Here is a 20,227-nt window from a genome sequence, read left to right as displayed (position 1 = left end):
CACTCAAAGACAAAGCCATGGCGGGGAACCCCCGGCCGCGGGCACGGCCGGCGGTGAGTCCGGGGCGCTGCTGCTGCGGTGGCGGCGGGGGAGGGCGGCCCGGGCGCCGGGGACAGGCCGCGGCGGCGGGGGATGCTCGTGTGTCCCGGTGCGGAGTGGGAGAGAGGTAGCGCGCCGGGAGGTGCTCGCCTCGGGGTTTGGGGTTGAACCTCCGGTGCTACCCGGGGCTCCCCGCCGAGCCACCCCCAGCGCCGGTAACGGCGTGAGGGCAGTGATGGGGTGGACAAAGCAGCGGCGCCCCCACCCCGGGATGCCCCGAGCACGGCGGGAGCTCCCCCGGTGCCCTCGGCCTGGCCGCGATGCGCCCCGCGGGGCCGGGAGGGGAGACAGCGGAGCCGCGACACCCCCAAACTCCCGGCGTGTGCTGGCAGCCCTTTGTTGTCGCTTTTCTCGGGAACTCAGCGCCGAAGGTCACGGGAGCCGCGGGGGGAGCGGGGGCAGCAGGGGTTGGCGGCCCGGCGGGGGCTGAGGGCTCCGCGGGGCCCCCCGAGCCCCGGCCGGCCGCGCTCCGCCGCCGCAGCCCAACTTGGAGCGGGGCCTGCACGAGTGACCTTGAAATCCCAGCGCTCCGAGCCGCCACTCTGAAGGACAAAGTTTGTTTGCGGCACTTTGGACCGAAAAAAAAAAAAAAAAAAAAAAAAAGGGGAGAAAAGAAAAAAGAAAAAAAAAAGGGGGGGGAAAAATGGAGCTGCTCGCGGTGGCCGAGGGCATCAAGGGCACGGGGAATAGTTGGGAGATTTGAATGAAAGTTGGGTTTCGGCGAGCACATCGCGGAGATTCCTGCTCCTCCGAGATGCTTTTCCCCGTCCTTTCCCTGTCAGGGTGAAAAAACATCATTTTTTCCCCGCTTTTCCGATCGCTGATTGTTGACCTTAAAAGCGCTGTGTTGGAAAATTAAGGATAATTAGATTGTACGAGTTCTTCTTGTAAGGGTTGTGGAACACGGGTCCAGGCCCTTGAACCTGAGCTTTGCCTCCTGTCAGGATTTCCTTGGGTTTGAGCTTCGTTCCTGGTGTTATTTGGGATGTTTTAATTAAAAATGAAGCCTCCCGTCGCTTTGTCTTGGGGTTCTTCAACTTTTTGGCGTTGTCACAGTTTTGGTGTGAGGAGGGAGCAGGAGGAGAAACATCCCCAAAAGGCACCTCTTAATAATTAGGGAATGTTAGAAGAACTTCTGGAGCAGGCTGTGGGCCAGCATTGGGAGATGTGCTGTGAGGATGAAGGCCATTGTCAGCATCATGGAGCAAAAAATGAGATATTTAAATATAATTTCCCTTGAAATTAGGGTATATCCAGCTTTTTAGTGTTGGCAGGACACGAGGGCAATCTGCAGCTCCTATAAATGAGAAGAAAAATCCTGCAGAAATCTTGGTTACACCCAATATTTGGCAAATTTTCATTGCTTCAGCTTGCAGGAGGTTGGGGAAGAGTAGGTGCTGCTTGATCTTTCTAGGTCAAGAGCAGCAGGAAGAGCCTGGGAAATCTGGAAATGGATTTATTAACAAATTATTCCAGTTCCTGAGGGGTTTTTTTTCCCCTTCTCCCAGAATGGGAGGGGTAGGAAGGTCCCATTTTAAGGAGTGAAGTTTGGGTGTCCCCTCTGCTCCAGAGATCTCCAGGGATTTTTTTTGTTGTTGTTTTCTAGAAGTTTTATTCCCTAGAAGCTTGATTTTTTTTGTTTTGTTTTGTTCTCTAGGAGTTTGATTTTTTTAGCTTTATTCTTTATATAAATGTCAATTTTTTAGCTTTATTCTCTATATAAGTTTGATTTTTTAGCTTTATTCTCTGTATAAATGTCATTTTTTTAGCTTTATTCTCTATATAAGTTTGGTTTTCTAGTTTTTTAGCTTTATTCTCTATATAAATTTCATTTTTTAGCTTTATTCTCTATATAAATTTTTTTTAGCTTTATTATCTATAAATTTCATTTTTTAGCTTTATTCTCTATATAAGTTTGATTTTTTAGCTTTACTCTATATAAATTCCTTTTTTTAGCTTTATTCTCTATATAAGTTTAATTTTTTAGTTTTATTCTCTATATAAATTTCTTTTTTTACCTTTATTCTGTATATAAATTTCATTTTTTAGCTTTATTCTCTGTATAAATTTCATTTTTTACCTTTATTCTCGATATAAATTTCATTTTTTGGCTTTAATCTCTATATAAGTTTGGTTGTTTTTGCTTTATTCTCTATATAAATTTCATTTTTTCGCTTTATTCTCTGTATAAATTTCATTTTTTTAGTTTTGCTCTCTAGGAGTTTGATTTTTTTTTTTTAGCTTCATTCTCTAAGAGTTTGATTTCCTACTTTTATTGTCCAGAAGATGGATTTTCTACCTTTGATTTTCCAGGAGTTTGCTTTTCCAGGAGGTTTTTTCCTGTGAATTTTATTTTTTTACTTCCTCCTAAGATTTTAACCTGGAACTTCAGGCTTTATTTTTATTTCACTGACTCCTCCACCCTTGTTTTTTCCACCAAATAAAGCAGTGAAGGTGTTGGGGACAATTTTGAGGAGGGGACATTGCTCAGTGAGCGTGGGAGGGCTTTGGGTGCCTACACGAGGTCGCCTTTCCAGCCACTGAATTTGGGTTTTATTTCATTTAATCAGGTTAATATCTTGTGTTTATATAATGGGGGTGACATCTGTATTTTAATTACGTTGCCTCATGAGGTGGTTTCTTCATTTCAGGGCTTCTTGTGTTGTAAATGAATTAAATCGGGTGATTTTTTTTTGGAACCTGAAGTCATGAATTATTTAGAATTTTAAAGCTCTTTAATTAGTGAAACTCTTTCATTATGATCAAGAATAATTTCCCTGCTATTTCAGAGGGTTAAAAACCACAACAAAAGGCACTGACAGCAAGAACAAACTTCGGGATGTCTCCAAAGCATCCTAGGAGTTCAAAAAGGAGATTTTTTGGGGAGTTGTTCCCAAAACCCAAAGGTTTTCCAAATGCTGACGTTTCCCTGAGGGCATTTTCTTGTGGTTTCTATTTATTTGGTCACTTCCTGCTCAAATCAGAGCAGGACTTTTCCCTTTCCACGCCATGAAGGTGACCCAGAAGTGGGGAAATTTGCATCTTTATAACACCAAAGCATTTTTATTTCAATAAAAAACAAAAGAAAAGAGGAAAAAAAAAGAAAAAAAAAGTTGAGCACTTCAGGTTGGGCTTGATTTAAGCAGGAGGGAAAAACTTGAGGTGGTCTCTATGAAAATAATTAATTTTAACTTCGGGGAGGTGCCATTTGATGATTTAATTTATCAAATTGAATGAAGACAGTAATAGGAATATTAAATATTATCTAGAATAATAGAAATAAATAGATATTTCTCTATCAATAGGTCCAGAAATAAGTAAATTTATATAAATATATAGAGCCCTGCAGCCCCTTAAAATCATTTATTTGACCCGAAATTTCCCTGGGATAAAGAGTTGGAAGTTGGGATCCAGATCCCTCTCGCCCAGTTTGGGGCTGGTTCAGTCAGAGGATGGAAGCAGAGGGAATGTGGTGGAGGATTTACGGAGTTTGAAGGTGGAATCATCCTAAATATTCCTAGGAAAAGTGGCTGGGAGGCACCTGGAGTGGTCAGGTGGTTATTTTTCCAAGATTAACACACCTTAAACTCTGATTTGCAGCCTCTTCCTTTACCTAAACCCCCGAGATCCTCCCTGGGTCTCCCAGTGCAGCATTTAATTCTTGCAATCACCTTTCAACTTCTTAAAAATTTGGTTTGAAAATGTTTAAAAACTTGCTTGAAAGTGTTTAAAAAGAGAAGGTTTTCTGGTTTTCTCAGCCTCCCCCTGAGTTTGTGTCCATCCCCTTTCCCCAGCTCTGCGTTGGATTTTATAACCTCATTTTATAGACTCTTCTTTGGATAAATAAATCAGTGTTAAACTTGAAAAAGCTGTAATAATTCTGATTGGTTTCATTTATTTATTTGTTTATTTTGCATTTCTTGCCCGTCCATAATGCTGGAAGCTTTGATGTTTCAATAATTACAGTGGTGCTCTGGGTTCAGTGCTTAATTCGGTTTCATTTGTGAAGTTCTCCTGCTTCCTTTTTGTTCTGACAACTTTGGAAGCCGGAGAAGGATTTGGGATAAGGGATGAGGGGACAGGGTAAGGGGGGGAATGGATTCCCACTGGCAGAGGGCAGGGATAGATGGGATTTGGGGAAGGAATTCTTGAAGAATTGTGAGGGTGGGGAGGGGCTGGGATGGAATTCCCAGGGAAGCTCCCAGGGAAGCTGTGGCTGCCCCCCAGTTCCCTGGAAGTGTCCAAGGCCAGGCTGGAGCAGTGGGATAGGGAAAATGTCCTTGCCCATGGCAGGGCTGGAACAGGATGGGATTTAAGTTCCCTTTCCCACCCAAACCGTTCCATGATTTGTGGATTGGGTTTATCCAAAGCCGATCCCAAACCCCCACTGTATAAATCTGTTCCCCCAGCGCTTTTCCAGGGAATATTTTCCAGGCAGAGCCTTTCCTGGGACACACCAGACTGGGATGAATCCTTGTGGATGTTGGTGCTCCTTGGGATGGGTTTGGCAAGCCCCATTCCCAGGATTTTCCCGTGGAATCCTTCAAAACATCAGGAGCCAAAGCCTCGTGTGTTGTAATCCCAGCTCCCTGCATGCCACAACCTGAGGCTTCCCTTTCACTCCAGCAGGGCCAAATCCTGGGATTCTTTTCCAGCTGCTGCAGTGGAGTCTGCAAAAATCAGAATTTTTTAGAGCTCCATGGTAAGATTTGTTCAGCAAAAAAGAAATCTGTGGTGCCAGAGTGGCTCTATCTAAATCCTTTTAAGTTTAATAATTTTACCTATTTGAGCCCGGATATTGAGGTGGAAGGAGAAACCATCGATCTCCAACACAATTAAATCTTTTCCCACTGCTGCTGCTGCCTCCCAAAGCCACTAAAAACCCTCAAAATTAAAAAATTAAAGCTAAAACCCTCTCCATTTCTGGCACTTTGTGTCTCCAGCAGCCTCCAGGTTGTTTGGAAGTGTCGTGGAAATGAATGAGCTGTTATTCCATGAATAATATTGAATTAAATACTCACTTTGGGGGCTGTTTTTTTATTCTTTGGGGGTTTTTCTGGGTGTTTTGCTGTTGGCTTTTATTTAAAATTTCATCTTTAAAACACAGAAAAGGAGGAAAGAAGCAAAGAAATTCCGCCTTTTTTTTTTTCCTAATAATTAACTTGGGAGTTTTGTGGGATAGTGGCTGTTGTAAAACCACTTTGGAAGAGTTTTATGGGAATTTTTTTGGAGGATTGGGAGCTTTTTAAACCCTGTCTATGTGGAGTTGTTAAATCTCTATTTGCCACGTGGTAGGATCTGGATGAGGTTGGGGGGGTGGATTTTTTTCCAGAAATATTTGTGGTTTATCCTTATTTGTAGCCATCGTTTAAGGATGTCGAGGCAAAACTTTTGGGGTTTGTGCCTCATTTCTTTGAAGTTTTCATTGTGTTTCAGGTTGAACCATTTTTTAGGATCCTTGCATGGAATGTGCTGCTTCTTCTGTGGAAAAAAAAAAAAAATGGGATTTTCCCCATAATCGTGGGGATGTGGCTGTTTTGTGTGGAATTTCTGATCCTACCAGGATCTGTGGGATGCTGCTGAGTTCCTCCTTCTTCCCTGAGGCTCATTCCTTCCCTCTGGCATTCCCTGTTGGCATATCCCTTGGAATATTTGGGTAAATTTCATTTGGAGCTGCCCTCCAGCCTCTTTAGTTGATTTCTAACTCAAGGGGAATTTGGGAATGGTTTAAAAGCCGGCAAAAATTGTGGATGGGGTCGTTATTCCCATTCCTACCTCGCTTGGATGCCTGGGAATGCAGCTCTAACATGGATCTGGTGGGCTGCTCCTGCTGTTTTTCCAGGCAAAAAGTCTGGATACTGCTCAGGCTGGAATTGCAGGCTTGGAGATTTTGGGTTTATTTGCCATTTTCCCGTAGGTTGTGTTTTCCAGGAGCTGAAGTGGCCGATTTTCCAAGGGGTTTGGCTGCTTCCCCCTTCCCAGGGTGCCCAGAAAAGAGCAGGAAGCAGCATTTGTTCAAAAATAACCCCCCCAAAACCCCCCATCCAGAGGCACCAGAGGTTCTTCACGTTGCCTTTGCTCTCCCATGAAGTGAAGCTCTTCCAGGTTTTGTCAGCTGCCGCAGGATTTGGGAATTTTAATGTTTGTCAGAGGCGTTGCGCTCTGGTGAGCAGAAAAACTGCTGGGATATTCCTGGGAATCTGCTCTGGATTCACCTCAGGCAGCGAGGCCTCAGCTTTTCCTGGCTTTTCTTTTTCCCCTCAGTCTGGAAAGACAAAATGTTTTCCTGCCTGGAAATATCCCAGGCTGTGTGGATGGGTTGCAGGTGAATCCCAGCTTTCCCTGGTGTTACAGGATCCCGGGATGGTTTGGATCAAAGGGGATTCCACCCCCAGGGACACTTTCCACTATCCCAGGTTGCTCCAAGCTCCATCCAAGCTGGCCTTGGACACTTCGAGGAATCCAGGGGCAGCTCTCTGGGAAAGCTCTTCCCTCATCCGTTGCTGTGTGGGGTTGGTTTTTTGGGAAGGGGTGTCTCCCTCAGAGCTGTGTCCGGGAGCCTCCTCATTGGGATTCTCCTGCAGGAGCATCTCCCAGCCTGGATTTGGGATGGCTCAGCTCATCCCAGCACACCTGGAATATCCTGAGCTGGAAGGATCCACAGGGATCATCCAGTCCAGCCCCACCCTGGGCATCCCTGGCAGCTCTGTCCAAACATTCCTGGAACTCTGGCAGCCTTGGGAATGTTCCCATTCCCTGGGGAGCCTGGGCAGTGCCCCAGCAGCCTCTGGGGGAAGAACCTTTCCCTAAATCCAACCTGAATCCCCCCTGGCTCAGCTCCAGCCTTTCCCTGTTTTCCAGCAGAATTTGAGGTTGGAGGAGCCACTTTGCTCTTGGGAGCCTTCGTTGGGTGAGCTCAGGGATCCTGAGGAAGGAAATTGGGATGGATGGAACAGGGTGAAGCTGGAAAATTCCCCCATAAAACTTCCCAGATGAAAAACCCACCCAGGTTTAGGCACAGGTACGAAATCCAAGGATTCCTCTGGCCCTGCTGAGCTCATCTCATCCCAAGTGAGTTTTTTGCTGGCTCTAATCCTGGGATGAGTTTTAAAGGAGGAGAAGGAATTCCCCTAATTGCCCAGGAATGGGTCCTTAGCGAGGTTTCTCTCTCAGAGCCAGCTCTGGAAGCTTTGTGTCACAGTTTGGGGTTTTTCCCTTTCCTCCCAATCCTCTTCAGCACCTCCAAACCATTCCCATATCCATATTTTAATTGGGAGAAATCCCTGTAGCGTTCTGAGCACTTTGAACCTTGGATTTTGGGGTTTATAGTGATTTTATTCTGTAGGTTTTCCAGCCTGTTGCTGCCTCTGTTTTTACTTTTACTCAATTTATCATAAAATGATTCTAAACAGCCACGGAAAGCAGGAATTGTCCCATTGTTCTGAAATCTTTTGTTTAACTTAAAAATAGGAATTTTTTTTTTTTTTTAATATTATAGATGACCAGAGTAAACCATTTCTGAAATCCTGAAATCTGCATATTTAATTATATCCGGAGGCAGAATTTAATGCAAGAAATTCAGTGCTGGTGAAATTCTCTTCCTCTTTCTTCCATTCCCTTTTTTCCTTTCATTTTTAACCTGTTGTTTTCCTGGGATTCTGGGCAGTGTTATGTTCCAGTGCAGTATTTAAATGGGAGAAATGCAAATCATTTCTATTTTTTAGAAGTGATGTTCCTTGTATCCAAGAGGAATTGCATCTCCTCTCGCACCAAATTCCAGTGTCAGGAATATTGAAATATTCCCAGGCCAAAACAGCTCCCAAGGATTGGGTTTTTTATCCCGAAACTATTTTTTGACAATGCTGATGGAGGTGGGGGAGATCCACATGCCAATTAAACCCTCATTAGAATAATTTTTATCTGTGATTTTCTTATAAATACTTGAAATATCTCAGTTTGTGGGCAGGTTCTATTCTCATGCAAATAATTGTGGAAGAGTCAGCAAGAAATGTGTCAGTCACTGAATTCCAGAGGTTCCTTCACCTGGAGTTCTTCCTGTCTTGCTCTGAGACTGAAAATACAATTCCCTGACCTTTTTTTCCTTGTCAGATTCCCTCTGGCACTTCCCACGCCCAGGTTGCTGGAATTAAAATACAGCTGTTCCCTGTCTTCCTTGGAAAAGTGTGGAATTAAAACAGAACCATTCCAAGTGTTCCTTGGGAAGTGTGGAATTAAAATAGAACCATTCCAAGTATTCCTTGGGAAAGTGTGGAATTAAAATAGGACCATTCCAGGTATTCCTTGGGAAGTGTGGAATTAAAACAGAACCATTCCCTGTCTTCTTGGGAAGTGTGGAATTAAAACAGAACCATTCCTTGTCTTCCTTGGGAAGTGTGGAATTAAAATACAACTGTTCCCTGTCTTCTTGGAAAAGTGTGGAATTAAAATAGGACCATTCTAAGTTTTCCTTGGGAAATGTGGAATTAAAACAGAACCATTCCCTGTCTTCCTTGGGAAGTGTGGAATTAAAATAGAACCATTCCAAGTATTCCTTGGGAAGTGTGGGCTGCAGGATTGTCTGGCATGACCCCTTAGTGCCATTTTAGGGATCTTCCTTGCTTTGGAATAGTGGATTTTGGAATTCCTGGCTGCAGTAGGTTTGGGAATTCCTGGCTGATTCCTGTGCCTGTTTCCAGAGGGGAATCTGCTCATGCATCACCGCGTAAAGGAAAAAAGACACACAAATATCCTGGAGATCCTTCCCTGTGGAAAATCCATCCTGTGGTGGGAGAGACAGAGATTTGTTTTCCATCCATGGGATCTGTGTCATTCCTGGATATTTTGGAGCTGCTCCAGGTGTTTGATGTTCTGGTGGCCACCCCAGAATTCCCAAGCTGCTCCCAGCACCTGGAAAGCACCAAGTTCCATCCTTTTGGGCTGTGTCTTCTTCCCAGTCCTTCCAGGGTTGGGAATTCCGCTGGAGCCACACGCTCCTGTCACAGAGGAAACCAGAAAGGCTGGTCCTGGTATTCCCAGGGATTCCCAAGTTGTGTGTCCAGCTTGGTGTTAATATTAACTGGAATTAGAATTCCTTGTCCCAAAGGTACAGCTCGATCCAGGGATTTATTGAGGGGGAAAATTGGTGTCAGCTGGGAGCTGAACCGGACCTGGAAAATGCCACTGGGCCACCAAGGGTGAGGTCAGTGAGTGCTGAGTGTCCCAACCTCCTCATCCCTCCTCACCTGGATATAGGGAGAGGCTGATCCCAGTTGTTTTCCCTTTGTTTTCACCTTATTCCTTCTCCGGACGCTAAAGCTGTTTGCAGGGATCCCAATCTCCCTGGATGCACGGACACCCTCTGGAATAAATGAGCAGATTTGTAACACCCAAGGCTAAATCATGGCCGTGGGGCTTTGGAAAACGGCTTCAATCAAAAGATTGGGAATTTAAATCTTCCTGCTTTTGGTAATCCTGCATTGTACAGACTGCTAATTCCTCCTGTTGAGGCTACCCGAGGAAAAGAGGAATTTGAAAACTGCTGGAAAGCCACAAAAAGTGACACTTTAGTGTCAAACAGGCACAGAAGGAAATGTTTATTGTACTTTTTCTATGGAAAAATAAATTTAATTTAAAAAAACCAACTCCAGAGACTGCGAGACCTGGGCTGGCATTTCTTCCGAGGGATTAGTCCTTTCCTGGATTCCTGGGACATGGAATCACAGAATCACAGAATGGTTTAGGTGGGAGGGACATTAAGGCTCATCCCATTCCTTCCCCTATCCCACGGTGCTCCAGCCTGGCCTTGGACACTTCCAGGGATGAGTCAGCCACAGCTTCTCTGGGAAATCCATCCCAGCCCCTCACAGGAAGGAATTTCTTCCCAATCTTTAATCTAAACCAATCAACTTGAAGCCATTCCCTGTTTTCCTGCCTTTAATCCCGCTCTCTCTCCTCGCTCATTCCTGGTTTTTTCCTCTCCCAGCTCCCAGGATGTCCACGGACGGCGGCTTTGGCACGGCCGGGAACAGCGATGCCCAGCAGAGCCTCCAGTCCTTCTGGCCACGGGTCATGGAGGAGATCCGCAACCTCACCGTGGTGAGTGTCCCCAGGGATTGGTGTATTCCCAGAAAACCATTCCTGTCATTCCCAAAAAACCATTCCCAAAAATTCTCGTCAAAATCAAGCTCGGCTTGAATGTGTTCCTGCTCCAGGATCCGGGAAATTGGGTGTTGATATGGGATAAGGTGGTTTAGGAAGTGATCAATAATCCCCCAGCCATGGGGGATCTCCCAAAAACTGGAGATACGAATGGAATTGTAGCAGAGTCATAAAATCATGGAATGGTTTAGCTTGGAAAAGATCTTGAGGATCATCTCTGTTGCACCTTCCACTATCCCAGCTTGCTCCAAGCCCTGTCCAGCCAGGCCTGGAACACCAGGGCTGGGGAGTTCACCTCTCTGGGATGGAACAGTCAAACCTGCAGTTCCTTCTGGGCTAAAACAACACCCCAAAGGTGATTTAAAGGTTCTTTTAACAGGCTCTAGGTGGCTGCATCCTAGGGAATTTCAGGGAAATTCCTCTTGGGGAAAAGAGATGGGATTCTAAACCAGCTACAGGTGTAAGAGGAGATGCCAGAGGCTGCTTTAGGTGCCAGAAGATTGAGGGATTTGAGGATAAACCTCCCATTGTGCTGCTGTTCATATTCTGAATGATAAACATGTGAGGGAACCCTTGTCCACACCGAGTTTTTACTGACAAAATACGGCTTAGTCTCTTCCCTCCTCCCTAAATTCCCTGTTAATTCCAATTTTGTGAATGAACTTTTGAGTTTAGGCTCCTGCCCTAGTCCAGAACCACCTCCTTGGACAACCCTGAAGTGCTGAACTCACTCAAATGCCAAGTGTGTCGTTATCAGGTACTTTATTAAATTAAAGACGTTTGATTAAAAAAAATCCCATCTAGGCTGAGAATAACAACTGGACTAAGCAGCTTCTATTTCCTTCCATCCCCACAAGAGGTGTGGGAACAAGGGCACGTAATAAAAATGACTTTTGAAGAGAGATTGATGGATTCCTGTGATCCAACGGGCCCAAAATCACTCTCCTGGTGCTTTTAATGCAGCTGAAAACAAAAGAACTCCAGTCCAAGCCAGGCTCTTCAAAGTAAAAACCCCCCAATCCACCAGGCCCAAGATAAGCTGCTTTTTGCAGCCTGTGTGCAGATAGTTGATTAAAGAAACAGATGTAGAAATTTGTATGCATAACCAGAATTAATTACTTTCCTCTTTCAGCACGGCGAATTCTTGTGTTCAGGAGCTGGAGTTTCATCTCCACATGAAAGGGGTTTATTATGCAGCTTATCAAGTATGGGCAGCTTAATTTTTAACTGTCAGTGGGATCTATTTATTGCTTTGCAAGCTCAGGAGTCATTGGAAATGGAGCTGAGGGCAGGGAAGGAAGAGGGGTAACAGGAAAACATCCCAGCGCTGTGCAGTCAAATCCTGGAATTTATTCTCTTTATTCTTGAAATTGCTCCCGTGGATGTGGGTGTAAAAGTGGCAGAGCAGGGAGTGAAAACTGTGTTGGTCCCCTGATTTTTGAGGCTATTTCTGCCTGGTTTTGTGCTTTTTTTGGTGGCTAAAATTCAGGGGGAAAAAAAACCAACAAGAACAAATTGTGTTTAAAGAAGGGAAGGATGCAGCGCAATCCCGGAGAAATAAGAACCAGGCCTAGGCTGAGTTCAGCATTTCAGCTCCACAAGAGGCCTGTGGAGACAGCGAGGCCTAATTTGGAGAAAAGAAAAGATGAGGAATTGGTGTCTGAAGCTTTTCCTGCTGGGTGGGGGCCAGTGCTGCTCCTGCCTCCCTTCCCCACCATGCTGCTCCTTCTGATTTATGGGACGCGGCCTGGCTGCCTTAAAGAAATAAAGGAGGTGGAATTTTCCTGATTTTTTTTTCTCTAAATCTAAAGATTTTAATATTATTTTACCTGTTTGTGTCTCCTCAGACTTCATAAAAGTTGATATTAAAACTTAAGTGGTGCAAATTAAAAATTTTCCCCTCAGCTTTCTGTGATACTCGAAGTTCACGAGGCCCTTTAAAAAGGAAAGAGCTGAGGGGAAAAAATAGCAAAAAACCAAGAATAACAACAAAAAAAACCCCTTTAGGTTATTTTTCCGTGTCCTGGCAACCCCTTCAGTTGTTTATGTGGTGGTCCCTGAACATGGTGTGTGTTTAAGGACATGGCCCAGCCCTTTTATTGCCCAAAATCCTTCAAAATTCCACATTCTCCATCAGGATAGGACAGCCCCACAACAAATTAATTCTGATTTGCAGCAGGAGCAACACACTCAGGTTTCTCTGCAGAATGAGACACAAAAATGCCTTTTAATTATATATATATATATAAAAAACAATGTATATAAATATATATAAATATATATAAATATATATAAATATATATAAATATATATAAATATATATAAATATATATAAATGTGCTGGATGTTAATTAAATAAAATGCCCCTGCTGAAATGCTGGCTGGGCCACGCACATTTTTCTTCGCAGGAAAGAAACACAGCACAGAAATTTCGAATAAAAACCAGCATTTTCAGCGTTTTCCCCCTCTTTTGTTTCCCTAATACATCCTGCAGTGCTTTTTTTTCCCCCTGGAGAAATGACTTCCCCATTATTTTCCTATGACATTTTTTGTTAAGAAGGGAAGATTTTTTATTTTTTTGTTAGAAGTCTTTTGTGAGTAGGAATTCTGCATTCCTGATGCAGTGGGATGTAGCCTCAGCCTTTCTCCTTTTTTTAAGAAAGATTCCTGGCAGAAATACACTGGATTGATTTATTTATTTTAATTCCACTTTTTCTCTTCAGGGAAGGGAGAAGCCTCTTGGTGGTTTCCTGAGCCCAGGAATTCTCTCCAGGGAATGCGTGGGTGCAAATTTGGGCTCAGTGATGTCTCAGGGCAGGATGATCCAGGCTCCTAAATCACCATTCCTGACTGGAAAACGGGGAAAAATCCACCTAAAAACATAAAACTGGTCTTTTGAACCAGCTTCTTGCAAGGTTTTTAACACCGAAATTGGGATTTGGCAACAGAGAAGTCCAAATAAAGGCAGGATTTCATCCAGCTCTTGTTTGCCTTCATGTTCTCCTGTGATTTTTTTGTAAATTCCAATGGTTTCTGAGGCCCAGGAAGCATAATTGAATTAGTTGTTTCAAATATAAATAGATGGATAAATGTGTGACAGCAGAAACATTCTGTCCTTCAGGAAAACTTCAGCTCGGAAGTGAAATAATGAATGTAAGTGTCTGACAGAAGAATTACATCAGTAAAAAATACAAAAAGGAGAATTCCCAGCCCTCAGGAAGAGCTGCCACACCTGAAAGAGAATAAATTTGATTTTAGCCAGCTCAATTCTAGAAAACACAGACCTGTTTTAAGTTTTTTACCTTTATTTTCAGTTAAATACCAGTAAAAAGTCTCTCAAATCTCTCTGCAGAAAGACTTCAGAGTTCAGGAGCTGCCCTTGGCTCGGATTAAGAAGATCATGAAGCTGGATGAAGATGTGAAGGTATTCAGGATTTAATATATTTTTTCTTATTTATTTAATGTATGTTAAAATATAAATATATTTTATAGTTATTATTTATTTCATACTTATTTTTTATCATTCAGGATTTTTACCTGGAATATTTATGATCCTTTTCCTGGATATTTTACCTATAATTCCTTGAAATTCAGTATTCTTCTTGTTGTTATTATTATTTTTAAAGCGTTTTTTAACAAAATTCCCTGGCCTTGTGTAATTAAACTGAGCTGGGAAAGCAGAAACATTTGGAATTTTGATGAAGGTTTTTGCAATTTTGTTTTCTTGTGATAAATCCCACTTTAAGGGTATAATAAATACAAAAATAATTCTGGCTATTTCCTGTTTTCCCTAGGGCTTAACTGTCTTTTCTCAAGTTCCCTCTTTGTTTTTCTCTACTCTCACAAAGATTTAGAGTGATTTTTGTGCCCCTTAATTCACTTTTTTATGGAAAACTAAGCAATAATTCAGGTGGATAACATAGGTTTGATCCCAGTAGATTGACATCACTTAAATTCGTGCCACTTATTTTAGTTTCTTACCGAAAAATAAACAGTAATCTAGGAGGATGACCTGGATTTGATCCCAGTATTTGGGATTTTGATGACAAGGACACACAAATTGATGAAAATCCCTGAGAAGGAAGAGGGAATCACCTGCAGTTTTTGACTCTGTGCTGCTCCAGTCATCCCTGGTTTTTTATTTGGAAAACTGTCACTTAATTCCTGAGGGAAAAGAGAATTGTTTGTCCTTTTTTATTTTTTTTTTTCCTCAATGTGACTCCATCCTTCTGTGAGGACAACCCTTAATTTAAATGAAATCCTGAAAATTCTCTATTCAGAATCCCTGGAAAAGGATCATCCCAGGCCTCTGAGGGCCCAACTCAGTGTCTGAACCAAATAAATGCCAAATTTGTGATGATAAAGAGGAAAATGAGATTTTAAGGCAGAGTGGAGAACCAGGAAAAGTCTCTGGCCTGTCTGCAATATTCCTATTAAAAGGTTAATTAATAAGCATTAATGCCAAGGCAGCTGATAATGAAACTGCTTCATTTGAGTAAAACTGGAGCCAGATTTTTTTTTTAAGGAAAAATAATTTGGTGAGGCCAATGTTTACTCCAAAACTCCTTTGCCATTTCACATTTATTACAAATTATTGAAGTGTTTTAGCTGTGAAGGAAGGGCTGGGTTTAAAATGAGCCCTCAGAGTGTCCCAGTCAATTCCCAAATCTTTTCTGGACGCTCCAAGGCACTGCCAGGAGAAGCTGCTGGTGAATATTCACCAGTGCCATGGTTTCAAATGGACAGAGGGCAGAAATCAGGAGGAAATTTGGGATAATTGAAGAAATTGGGATATTGGGAAGGAATTCCTCCCTGTGAGGGTGGTGAGGCCCTGGCACAGGTGGCCCAGAGAAGCTGTGGCTGCCTCATCCCTGGATGTGTCCAAGGTATTGGAATAAGCTGAGCTTTGAGGTCAGCTCAAAGTGGTTTCCCAAGCCATTCCATGATCCAATTCCATGATTTTATGCCCTTAATCCAGGAGGAAGCAGCCTTTCAAGCCAAATTTTAGATGCTCAAAACTCTTCTCCCATGAGCTCAGCTCAGTCAGACCTGAGAAAAATCCTGAGGTGAAAATTCCTCCAAATTCACATTTAACCGCACAACTTCTACTGACCTGATGAAATTCCTCTTTGCACTGTTAGAATTGAGTGGTAAAAGTCAAAATCACCTCATTTTTTGGCAGATGATCAGCGCAGAAGCTCCTGTGCTGTTCGCCAAGGCCGCCCAGATCTTCATCACCGAGCTGACCCTGCGAGCCTGGATCCACACGGAGGACAACAAACGCAGGACCCTGCAGGTAAAGCAGCTCCTTCCCACCTCCAGCTGCTCCCAAATCCCATCCCAACTCCTTGTTTCCATAACAAAAGGCTTGTTTTGTACACAGGAACCTGGTTTGTGCTGCAAACCTGGGTACAAAGCACATGAGTACAAAGCTGAAAGGCTTTTTCTCTTAATTTAATTAAAATCAACCTGCCCAAACGCAAATCTCCATCTCTCAGCTCATCGTGACCTGCTGGAACAACTCAGTGCAGCTGCAGCTGTTGAATTTCTGGCTGATTTTGTTGTCATTAGTTCTGATGTGAACTTGTAGAGGTTTGGTTTGTGGTGATGAAAGGGTGGAGGTGAAAACAAAAATACAACCAAATACAGATTGTTGGCTCTTGCAGCTTGAGAGGCCCTCGATGAGAGTCATTTTTTAATGGTTGAAGAGTAAAGTGTAACTTTTTTGGGTCTTTTTATGGAGACAAAGAGAAGGCTTCCACTTTTAGTCTTAAAAATTGAGCAGAATTACTGGAAAATACAACAACCATTAATTCAGGCCCTCGGGTCAGGGGAAAAATTGAGATATGGGGGCCCACATCAGCTCTCCTGTCCCTGGGCAGGAGCTGCTGATTTAGGGGTGGGCACCCACCACTGATATCCATTAAACTGGGCTAGAGCTGCTCCTTAACCCTGGAAGAGTCTGAATTTGATAAAAACCTTTTTTCTTGCACGTTTGGGAAGTTTTGCTCAGCACAGAACTGAATTTCCACCACCTGGGACCTGGAGGAGACATTCCCCTCTTTTTCCCTCAGTTTTAAACACCTTTAACTTTATTTATCCAGTGACAAAAAACACTCCTGAAGCTGAGGAATGCTTTTTTTCCCTTTGTTGTTCCAGAGGAATGACATCGCCATGGCAATCACCAAGTTTGACCAGTTTGATTTCCTGATCGATATTGTCCCCAGGGATGAGCTGAAGCCTCCAAAAAGGCAGGTGAGACACAAAATTATGGAATTCTTGTCCTTTCCTTGGCATAGTTTCAGCCTCTGATGAAAACAGAGGTGATAAAACAACACAGAATCAGTTTAAGCATGAGGTTTTTGCCTTTCTCTTTTATTTACTGTGGTTTTCAGGTTCTTAAATGCTTAAATTTCAGGTTTTTAAACGCTTCAATAAAGAGTAAGAACCATAAATAAAAATAAAAATAATAAATAAAAATAAAAATCATAAATAAAAATAAAAATCATAAATAAAACCCATAAATACAAATAAAAACCACAGAGTTTTCATGGAAATAGAGCTTGACTGGAGATCCACACAAGTCTGACCAACAAACCAAACTCAATCCTGAACACTTCTGATCCCAAATGGTGCCAGTGGGAAAATTTTAATTTAAAAAAAAAAGTGTTTATCTACATTTTCTGACTTGTGGGTTGAAAAATCCCCCTCCTGCATCCTTTGGGGCAGTCAGTGCCTCTGTAAACATCCTTGACTGGAAGCTGGAAGGTGCTGGAAGGAGCTTTCAGTCGGATGTTTACAGCAGCAGGCTGCTGCTCTCAGCTGAGCACGCTGCAGGGATTCCTCATCCCTTTTCCTTAAAATTCCCCTGGTGGAGAAAAACTCTGGGCTCCCCTCAAGGCCCTGTTTGGATAATTCTGCTCCTTGCTCCTGCAATCAAAAAAAAAAAAAAAAAAGAAAAAAAAATGCTAAAACAACTCATTTCTGCTACTTCTGGAGGTTTGCAGTGTGGAAAAATCCAAGTTGGCCTTTAAAACTGGTGGATTTGGGAGCCTTTGGAACGTCTTGACTTGGAAGTTTGTCTCTGCCATGGATTTTTTTTTTTCCCTATTCCACTCTAAATCCTGGATAGCACAGAAAATTCTGTCTGTTCTGAGTGTACAGAGCAGCATTCCCATTTGGAGCTGGATTTTGGAGGCTGCTGCTTTATTTTATACCTGGAAGTGTCCTCGTGGTGCTCCTGGAGTGACAACCAAAGGGAGGGAATAGGGAATCCACACCTCTTCCTTTGGGATGGTCCCTGAGCTGGGTTTAACCTCCCACCCTGATTTCCAGGTGTAGAAAATACAGAAAACGCTTTTCCATGTCCCAAATATCCAGGAGAGTCCATCCTGCTGCTGCTGGGGTTAAAAATCAGCATCCCAGGTGTGCTGGGAACTCAACATATAAATATCGACATAAATCCTCATGATTTATCCAAAATTCATTAGTTTGGTATTAATTACAAGACAAAACAGCCTCCACAGCTTCTCTTCTTAATGAGGGAAAGCAACCTGGAGTTTCTTTTTCAGCTGGAATCATTGAAATTTCCATTCTGGCATTGGAAATCCACTTTTTTTTTTTTTCCCCTGAGGTGCCTCATTCCTGTACTTTTCTATTTTTAGCAGTGCACCGTGTTTGGGAGGGAGAGCATTCCCGCTGTCTTCTCCTTGCTTGATTCACATCGGGACATTCTGATTACAGAACATCCAAGTTCTGGAATCCAAGGAATTCCTGGAGCACTTTGAGGGTGTGTTACAGCATCTGGGATAAGGTGTCCTGCTGATCCACCCCAGCCAGGAAATCCTGGGCAGTTTTTGGGTGGAAATGAGGCTGGGGAGATGTTCCTCACCCATCTGTGACCACTGCTGGAACACCAGGAATGCTTTTTCCAGCAGGAAAAGTTGAATGGAGAAATAGCTGCCCCCTAGGAATGTAGGTTAAGGATTTACAGGGAAAATCCTGTGGGAAAGTGGCTGCCTGTGCCTGGATTTTTTTTTTTTTTGGCTGGATTTACGATCTGTGTTTCATCTCTACCACGTTTGACAAGGCAGTGCTGGTTCTTGGAACAGCTGGGAATGAAATCCCAGTGTTGTGTTGCTCTGGGAACTCCAGCTGTGGAGCTTGGAAGTAAAAGGTGGCAAATGCTGGGACAGGAGGGAGTTGAAGCAGATTTGGATTTAAAGCCATTCCTGCCTGTGGCAAACGGGGTTGAACCTGGAAGAGATGCTCAGAGAAGGGCTCGTTTGCCATAATTATTTCAGGATTTAGCTGGAATTGGGGATTGGAGCACTCCAGAAATAACCTACCTAAGGATTGGGTTTAGAGCAGCCCCAGCTCTTCACTGCCTGTGGGTTGCTAGTTGCCTGGAAATGTGCCCTGGTGAAAATATATTTTAATTTATTATTAGTCCTTTCCTTAGAGGAATTAATGAGGGGAATGGGAATAACCAGGGAGCTGCAGGAGTAGGAGGTGGTGTGTTTGGTGGTGGTTGTGATGATGTTTGCCCTGAGTGCCAGGCTCAAAGTTGGTCTTTTTTACAGCCAGCTGGGATCAGTTTAATCTTTGGGCTGTGATTTTCTGCTGGGAAACCTCCCAGCAGTAATTCCTCAGTTGTTCTCCTTCCCAAAAACCAGCTTCTAAGCAAACAAACTCCTCACTCCAGCCCGATGCCCACCCAGACATCACCCACTGCTCCTGTTTAATGTGAATTTTCCTTTTCCTGCCCAGCTGGATCAACTGAAGGGGGAATCCATGAGCAAGCCTCAAAAAAGCAGGGATTCCAGCAGGCTGTTGGAAGTGGGAATGTCCCATGTTGTAGCACGTGTAAACATCCTACACTCTCAGCTGTGAACTCGAGGTGGCTGGGAGAGGATTGTTTACGCCTTCTGCCATGGAGTGAACGTCTGGGAGCTGCATCTGCCCTCAGCTGCCTCATCCAACTGCTCTGGGGAGCTCAGGAATTCTCATCCTGGAGTATTCACGGCTCACCACGTCCCATAATCTCCGAAAAATCCTGGAATATCGTTGATCATGAGGGGCTTTTCTCTCCTGAGGTGAAAGAAAGCAGCGTTGCTGCTGACAGGGAGGCAGAGCAGAGCCTCTGGTTCTTCGTGCTGCTGAGAGATCCCTGCTCCCACAGCAGGGAATGGTTGTCAGCCTGGAAAAGCTGGGTTTAAATAAATAACTCCAGGCACGACAGAGAGCATCAAATCCATGGCTTTTATTTGCAGGGCTTTGACATCAGAGCTCGGTGGAGGGTTGGGAACGCAGCTCAGGAGAGGGGTTGGGTGACAGAGGAGGCTCTGTCAGTTTTCCTGGGGCATTTGCAATTCCTCCTGTGATGGAATTCACCGGTGAGGAAGTTCCATGGTTTTCAGCTCTGGTAATTTTATTCATTTCCACCTCCTCGTGGTGATTCCACCTCAGTGGCCACTCCACATTATCCCCACTTTATTGGGAACGCTCCTGATTTCCATAGAGCTGAATAAATGAGGATTTCTCAGCTCACACTGACTTGGTTAAACTGTTCTAAGTGAGATATTAAAGCTCCTTTCCCACGGGATGTGTTTGGGGGGGATATTCAGCTGTGGGGCGGGCGGGTGCTGTGTTCCCATCCCAATTCCCGATGGTTTTCCTGCAGGAAGAGGTGCGCCAGGCCGTCACCCCAGCCGAGCCCGTGCAGTATTACTTCACCCTGGCCCAGCAGCCTGCAGCAGTGCAGGTGCAGGGCCAGCAGCAGGGCCAGCAGACCACCACGGCCACCACCACCATCCAGCCGGGCCAGATCATCATCGCCCAGCCCCAGCAGGGCCAGGTGAGCCAGGCCTGAGGGAGCCAGGGGAATCCTGAGGGATGGATTGCTCAGGGAAATCAATGACAGCGTGGAAATCATGGGTTGGGATGGGATGAGATGGTTTGGCTTGGGTTG

General features: G+C 44.0%; 1 protein-coding gene across 4 annotated transcripts in view; it reads left to right on the top strand.

Annotated features, from left to right (window-relative positions):
* Nucleotides 1-20,227, top strand: part of NFYC (nuclear transcription factor Y subunit gamma) — a 31,374-nt gene that overhangs the window by 5,274 nt on the left and 5,873 nt on the right. For 3 of the 4 annotated variants that reach the window (XM_042015562.1, XM_042015561.1, XM_042015558.1), the window contains exons 2-6: nucleotides 10,082-10,194; nucleotides 13,610-13,681; nucleotides 15,440-15,553; nucleotides 16,417-16,512; nucleotides 19,940-20,113. In XM_042015562.1, coding sequence (XP_041871496.1) covers nucleotides 10,090-10,194; nucleotides 13,610-13,681; nucleotides 15,440-15,553; nucleotides 16,417-16,512; nucleotides 19,940-20,113 — 561 coding nt within the window. In that variant the 5' untranslated portion in view covers nucleotides 10,082-10,089. Of the gene's footprint in view, nucleotides 1-6; nucleotides 54-10,081; nucleotides 10,195-13,609; nucleotides 13,682-15,439; nucleotides 15,554-16,416; nucleotides 16,513-19,939; nucleotides 20,114-20,227 lie in introns of those variants that run through there. The other variant, XM_042015559.1, reaches the window with a different exon arrangement.

This window comes from Corvus kubaryi, unplaced genomic scaffold (assembly GCF_017639235.1).
Source record: "Corvus kubaryi isolate FWS band 111438036 unplaced genomic scaffold, C.kubaryi_AGA036_p1.0 split3-37304, whole genome shotgun sequence".
In the NCBI taxonomy this organism is placed as follows: domain Eukaryota; kingdom Metazoa; phylum Chordata; class Aves; order Passeriformes; family Corvidae; genus Corvus; species Corvus kubaryi.
Note: the sequence above shows the minus strand (reverse complement) of the source record. Positions and strands in the feature narration are given on the sequence as shown.